Genomic DNA, 8,031 nt, shown 5'->3' on the forward strand with positions numbered 1-8,031 from the left:
GCAGCGTGCATTGCATCATCTGATTCTTAAACCCCTCCATTCAAATGGGACCCCCTCTTCAAACACCCACAGTTACATTACATGTACATTAGTGCACAAATAAAAGCAATTAAAATCATAAATTTTTCTTAAAGCACTGTTTCTCTCTCATTCTCATGCTGACTGCCTGTCCACATAAAACAGCAGTTATTTACCACACACACAAAAACTTACTTATCCATTAAGCATATTGGCACAGCTATCACCTCTTGTATCCAATCTGTGGAGTGCCATTGACAGATGTGTGTTTAGTTATTAGGTCTGTGTGTTCAGAGAGAGAGCAGCTTCACTTTTGTTAATTGGTACTATAAGCCCCTGTACCCCATCTGTCCGTCCATTTGAAGTTCTGCCCAATTTCTCATGCAATAACATCTGTTTGTGAGGGTGCAGTGTGTCCTCCACCCACATCTCTAAAATTCCCTCAACCCCCAGTATTTAATCTCAGCTGTTCTGGCTTTGGATCAGTTTGTCACAGTGTTGGAGATAAGCCACAACTTCTGCTCACAGGTTCACAGTGAAATTTGTGTAAATTCTAGAGCAAATTTGTGACAAATTTGATATATTTTTATTGTGGTGTTGACTGGTAAAATTTGCAAGCTGCGATTCTAGATTTGATCCCAACTGTTTATCAGTGGAAATAAGCCAACAATGCTGGCTAGCAGTGATTTGTTTTGATTCTTTCTGGATACATACACTGTTTTTTCACACACAACCCACATTTTACTTCCACATTTCTATAAATCTTAACTTGTACTGAGAATTGCCAAATTCAAGGAATGGCCCTGTCCATACTCTCTAAACAGCTTAATTCTGGGGAGAAGCACATATTTTTTTGCCTTTTTATAATACCTAGAAATCTGTTACGCATGATGCAGTCATGATTTCACCATTTTTAGATGATGTTTTATGAGCAGTACTGTTATCAAATCAGTAGCCTGTCCATTTTTGGTCACACAATCTCTTTATCCCGATGTTCTTCCAAAGCCAGGCAGAGAAATTATTCAATCCTCAACATTTCTACTCACGGCACAGCGCAGCATCACTGATGATTTTGCTTTCCAAATCCCCTCTTTGCTACATGAAATCCATAGATTATTGCGTCAATTTATTATACAACCAGCAAGTTGCCTGTCATTAAGCAAGTTAATTTATCATGGAAGTCATACTGAGAATACATTCCACATTTGCCTTGCTTGTTAGCACAGAAGCAATACTTTTTACTTGACATAGTTGGAAAGGCACAGGTGTTAGCAATAAAGCAGAGCCAGCATGCACAATACCAGGACCAAAAACTGATGCAGCTAATTGGAATTCAGCTATTATGAATTTTATTATTTACACTTGTGCTTTACCTCCTGTGCCAGGTCAAAAAGTTTTCTGAAAATTCAGTGTGCCATGACAGAGTTTGACTCACAAGTAAAATGTTAAGTCTCTTTATTTTCTGATTATTTAACCAAATTATAAGGTGGCCTTTTAATCTTTTGTCATGTATGTGGCAAAGTCAGAACTGCTGAATGATGTACACCCAGTGTCGTTGGCGTCCTTTCAGGTGGCACACAAAACTCATGTGCAAGGTTTAAATATATTTAGATGTTTTATTTTGTTCTTTGCCAAAGGCAGATATCTGCAAATACCTGTTACCAGGATTTAACTTGAATGATTCCATTCATAAATGAAGCATGTAAGCAGTTACATGTTACAACAAGTCCAGGCTAAATATTGCATATGTACATATACACTGTAATGATGTTAACTGTTATTATTTGCTAACTTAATATTTAGTTTTACATTGTTTCAGTGATAAGAATAATGCATAGGTATCTGAGTAATTCAATAAGAATAAATGTATTCTAATTTATACATTTCAAAAAATCAACTAGTTCAACAAAGCAATCCATAATGACTCTGTGTATTAACAATATATATCATCAAACAAAACAATATTTCTCTTTTCAATACTCTTACATGTATTTAAAAATGTCTCAGTACATAATTGTCAATATTTGCATAGCTGCATATTCTCTCTGAGAACGACTTGATATTGCTTGATTTTTCTTGGAATTTTAACATTATTACATTTGCATTGAATATGTACAAGTTAATCTGTGAAAGAGCTTTAGATAAAGACAGCATCATTATTCATGCATATCTGCGGATGAGCAGAGGTACTTCCTTGATTGTCATTCTCCTTGACTGTCATTGATGGGACATCATTCTGACGAACTCTGCAGGGATAATGAAAAGTTTAATCAGGTTACTGTGTAGGGAAAAATGCAACACGTTTATGTTGGTAATTACTGTTTTTGTGCTGTGAAGCTTATTATTCATGTTTATGGCAGTGTATTCAAAAGTCAGTTTGTACCTTCAAAGTCTACTGTGCCATCTCCATTGTCATCTGCTTCTTTCACGATGGCATCTATCTCTCTTTGACTCATGTGCTCTCCCATCAGCTTAGTCATGGCTGACCGCAACTCCTGTGTTGTGATCTCTCCATCTCCATCCATGTCAAACTAATCGCAGAAAAGAAAGAAAATTTAAAAAGCAACATAAATATGTTGTTTATCTGGTGGATGAGTGGTTACTAAGCAAAATCTGGCATCGAAGCTGCTGGATAGCTGCTTCCTTTTCTTTAAAAGCATCATAGATCCTGGAAAGTTTATGGAAAGCACTTCGCTCTCACCTCTTTAAAAGCGTCTTTGAGCTCCTTCATGCCAATCATCCCAGCTGTTTCTGCCAGAAGCTTCGGCGCCATCAGTTCTACGAAGTCCTCAAAGTCGACTCTGCCCCCAACTACCAGGAAAAAGAATAAAGATGCAGGAACTGAGAAACACCCATCACTCATCATTAGTGCTGACACTATCATTTACATTCTTGGCCATTGTGCATCTTCACATTGCGTGTCTCTGGGGTCCTTTGGATCAAATCAGCCACTATCGTAGAATTTCTGTAACCACTATTATATAACTCACGGTTCATGTTGATGTTTTGGCTCAATTCAATCAGCTCCATCTCAGTGGGCATGTAACCCATTGTCCTCATCAGGTTGCCCAGGTCCTTACAACTGATCAGCCCGTCCTTGTCTTTGTCAAACTCATTGAACGCATCACGAAGCTCTGCAAAAATACAGCAAAACACTCAGTGAAGTAGAAAGTCGAGTAAAGGCTGTGTGGCAAAAATTTTTAAAATCCACTTTAACGGACAGTTCATTTGAAAGACGACAAAAGAGATGATGAAAGACTGAGAACATGCAAAAAAAACTCAGTGGTGAGAATTTAACTTACCATCAATCTCATCATCAGCCAGGTCTCTTGACTGCATGAAGAGGAAAAATAAATTGGTTAAATCCAGTTTAGTGAGTAATGCTGTAAAATACCATTAAGTATAGCAGCTGTTAAAAGCATGACAAACATACAGCAAGAAAATTAGCTACCAACTCATCTACCACACAATAAACATAATGGATGATTTATTTATTCTTACAGATCTTCTTGTTGAATTAAATGGCACGGTAACAAAGAGATTAAACTGGGGATTTCCTGATGGCATGGATTTAAATGTAGATTATGTCCATATTGGCAGGTGGGCTCAGTATGGGCCAGTATCATCACTGGCACATGATGGTAAAGAGCAGGCACAGATTCTCTCTCTGTGACTCTGAACCTCTCAGCATTTTATCCTGTTACTTTTTGGAACATAATCCCATCAGCCCTTCAGAACAGTTTGCAAACATGAGGTCAAACCCATCAAAAAACTGTGAAAAGGGCTATTTACTGTCATACTCACAATGTTTTTCCCGCCTCGCAAGAAAATGCACGCTGCCCCAAAACTCATTTCTGAAAGGAGAAACACAGAGAGTGGTGTGTGATTATGACACCTTGTGAATTGGTTGACACTTTCTGACATGACACGGAGATGGGTGGTGTTTGGCAGATCCAGAAAGTTAGGATTAAGACAGGATGAGTAGTCTGTGTTCCCTCTGAGGGATTGAACTATATGCCTATTTGGACTCATTTTGTTACATTACGAAAACATTTCACAAAAGTATTCTGATCAATTTATGATGACAGAAATTTACATTTTGACCCACAATTACTACAACAACACAGTTAAAAATTCTAAACAGAGAAATTAGATAAAAGACTGCAATCATTTAACTAAAGGTTAGTATGTGGTTGTTTGTACTCACCTTCCTCTGGTGATTTCTGTTCATCAGCCAAGCGCATCATACACGACCCCTGAAGTCAAGACTCAGCAGCTGACCCGTGCAGTACAAAGAGCCCTCTATGCTCCGTCTGTTTCTTAATCTCCCTCTCAGTATCAGTCCCGTCCCTCTTCAGCCCAGGACAGTCCTGCCTCTCAGCGCGCAGCGACCCTGTCTGCCCAGCCTGCCTGGGATGCTGGGAGGTTGTATGAGGGGAGGTGTGGCTGCATTCAGGCTTGTATGCTCGCAAAGGGTGTGGGGGGGTGGGGTGGAGTCAGCGGTGTGATGGGAGGACAGCAGGTTCATATGAAAGCCAAAGAGATGCAGCCCTGTTTCCAGCTGAGGGCTGACATCATACTGAATAATATACTGACATCTGAACCCACGGCTGGCAGAGGAAATAGGATACTATCCGTTTACAGGTTAGGGGATACAGTTGCTTGTTTAGAGTTTTTGCCCTATTGTTTACTGTGAATTAATTACAGCACACTGAGTTTTACTCAGCAGATTCAGCACTTTGTAATGACAGTATAAAAACAGTACGGCTACAACTGCCTTATTTTCATTATTGATTAATCTCTCAGCTATTTTTTGCAACAAATCACTGAGTGTTTTAACACAATATAAAGCAGTGAACAATGCCTATCATAAGGTATCAGAGCCCAGAGTGACATCTTTAAATTCTTGTTTATTTTGAATGACAGCACAAAGCTCATTGATTTTTATCATTGCTTGATTATTTCAGCAGTAAAAAGCAGCAAAACATTCTGTCACGACATGTAATTCATTAAAATTTAAAGAAATTCGATGTTGTCCAGGTTTTTATGTCATGGAAAAAGCTAATTTATTGTTTCTCCATTGCATTTTGTCTTGTCATCTGGTTATTTTTTGTTTGATTTTGCCAAAGTGATATGTGGTCATGCTCACCTACACAATCTGAACTTTTTAAAATTCTAAGAGGAGGCAAAAATGCCCCAGAATAATTAAATAAAATGATCAACCATAATCTTATAATATGTTTTACCTTTATGTCCACTTAATATTTCCTGGTAAAGATTAAAGTTCACAGCACAGGTCGTATACTTATTATCACAGTGTTAATTCTAATAACAAACCTTTTGCTTAATTGTAAAGGCGCAAACATGTTTTTGGACAAATAGCCAACCAAACGCTGAATATCACAGGTGAGTTTTCTGCAGCAGCACAGTTTTTTCTAGATCAGGACACTCATAACAGTTCTTATTGGGTCAGCTGAATTATCTCTCCGGGGAAAAGCTTTATTTCTCTATGAGTGCTTCAACAAATTAAGTAAGATTGTTAACATATTGTGGAAATAATTAAAAAAATAAAGGCTTGTTTAAATCCTTTGTGCCTTGTTGTGTAAAACAGATTTTGGTTGTATTAAAGAGCCACAGGCCGATTACAGCTAATATCCCACTGTGTGATAATCTGTAGAGTATTGGTTACATTTGCGTGAAAATAAGGATTATTTCTTCCATGAAATACTGTGATGACAATATTCAGAATTAATGCCTCAGGGTCAATCTTCACTTCCTACAGCAAGCATGTTAATGCCCAGTCTGAACTGTCTGACTGAGCTGAACCACCAGGTCTTGATAGTGTGTGTGTGTGTGTGTGTGTGTGTGTGTGTGTGTGTGTGTGTGTGTGTGTGTGTGTGTGTGTCTGTGTCCTCTGCTCTGACCTTTTCCCCTCTGTTTGCTTCCCTGTTATGTAAATTCATCAAAAATCTGTTTGCATAAGAAGCATAATCCGCTGGGCTATGCTGCAGGAGCTAGTAATGATTTTATTATCTTTTTTTCCTGCTAAGAGGTTATGCAAGGCCACACCCACGGCTGTGAAAAGATGCCTGTGGAGAGGAGGGCAAGAGGAATATGGGTGAGGAAACCTGAGAAGAGACAGAGGAGGGTGACTGGGTGGTAAAAGGTTTGAGGATGCTGGGGTTTCCTTATGGGAATGGGGGGAATTAAGAAAGGGTTAGGATTTAAAAGATGAGGGAAAAACAGGTTAAACTTTTGGATTACTAAAAAAATTAAGATGTTATTACAACACAAAAGCACAGATGTAGAAGTCAGAAAACCTGTCCTGTCTAGTCAGCCTCAGTGAATAACTTTAAAGAGTCACTGTGGCATATATCAGCTTGTTATTTCTGACATATCACAGCCTGATGACTGGAGACAGTTTGACTTGAGGCACAGGGGAAAAGGTACAGAGGGAAAATGTTTGGGTTTTATTGTGCTTTTTGTGCATGTGGTGTGTCAGCTAAAAAATACACAATACAGAGATTATACTGAGTGGATTATGAGTGCAGAGGCTGGGCCAAATAAGACATATGTGTTACTGCGATGATGTGCGTCTGTCTGTGTGTGCAGACGGACACACATCAGTTTGACACCAAACTAACTTGACAGAAGAAAAAAACAAAATCTCCATAAGTAGTGACAGAAGAAGTGTAACATTATCAGTTTACTTGGCTTTTGGAGACTTAAACCCAATGTGTTAAGCAACATATGCCCATGGTTATTTCTTGGTTTGCAATTTGGAATATGCAATTTCAAGGAATACAGGCAAATATTAGCAAATTGCAATTTGGAAAATGGCTGGAAAGAGATGGTAGATCATGAATATCTATTTCACAACACAAATTATACATTATGCAATAGTTAAAAGAAATATATTACATCTTTGTTTCTTGGCAGGGATTAAATAATAATCTATCATCCCAAACATCCGCCTCTGTTAAAATGGACAGGCGCCCAATATGTATGACACCAAGTTATATCTGTTCCCATTCCAATTTCACTAAATCACTGTATGTCACCACACATAGAGCTGATCTATATCTGTCACCACTAAGTAACTATCAGACAATTATAAATTACTCCTAAAACTTGAATTGGAGTCTCAACCAGTTCAAGCTGCTAATTTACAAAAATTTTAGTCCACTGGTTCCTTTTGCAAGACAACAACTGTAAGTGAACTGAGCTAACTCCCAGATGTTGATTTGGATTTGGATTGAAAGTCACATTGTGAAGACATGCTTCCTCAAATTTTATAATAATTTTCACGATGATGTGCACATTAGACTTAATCCTGATTAGTTTGGCAGAAAGATGTACATGTTAATTGTAAGTGGTTGGAGGCAAAAAATATTAACTCAGTCACTGTGCTTAAGGTCAATTTTGATGCACATGCTTTACATAACTACCGTATTTCCCACTTTATGCCTCTTTATACTTATAATTCACCACATTTCAGAAGGAAATGTGATACTTTTTTAGTTAAATACATTTATCTTCAGTTTCTTGTTACTTAGCAAACGACCTAAAACAATATACATCTGTTCAATTATTAACTCTCCTCAACCAACATCGCATTAAAATGCTGTTTTCACATTACTGCATCAATAATAGTCCGATAATATAATACATAGGCTAATATTATAAACCTCACAACATTTTAATGCCTAATAAGCCTATCTTCTTTTGATTCTGTAGAATACTTTACAATGTGTTATCACACATTTTTCTAAAGTAGAGTATCTGCTGATTGTGTTTTTGATTCCCCACTGAACATATTCTAATTTGACATAAATTGGTGATCATGAGAAATCCTGAAATAAAGTTTACCGACAGTTCACTAGCTCATGATAAACAGCTGTCTGTGAAGTTGTAGGATAGTAATAATACTATCCCAGCTGTTATTAGAGGCGACATAATTGCTGATTTTAAGCTGTGAAGTTTCCACATTATCATTTATATATCCTCGGCCAC

General features: G+C 37.7%; 1 protein-coding gene across 1 annotated transcript; it reads right to left on the minus strand.

The window, feature by feature from the left end:
• Positions 1-982: 982 nt before the first annotated feature.
• On the minus strand, positions 983-7,924 carry cabp5a (calcium binding protein 5a). The gene is made up of 7 exons (XM_018678363.2): positions 4,226-7,924; positions 3,823-3,872; positions 3,321-3,351; positions 3,009-3,152; positions 2,720-2,829; positions 2,402-2,549; positions 983-2,264 (listed from the first exon to the last, which is right to left on the minus strand). Exons 1-7 carry the CDS (start codon positions 4,263-4,265, stop codon positions 2,236-2,238), a joined length of 552 nt encoding a protein of 183 aa, XP_018533879.1. The 5' UTR covers positions 4,266-7,924; the 3' UTR covers positions 983-2,235.
• Positions 7,925-8,031: the final 107 nt, after the last annotated feature.

This window comes from Lates calcarifer, linkage group LG23 (genome assembly GCF_001640805.2).
Source record: "Lates calcarifer isolate ASB-BC8 linkage group LG23, TLL_Latcal_v3, whole genome shotgun sequence".
NCBI classification, from domain to species: Eukaryota; Metazoa; Chordata; class Actinopteri; family Centropomidae; genus Lates; species Lates calcarifer.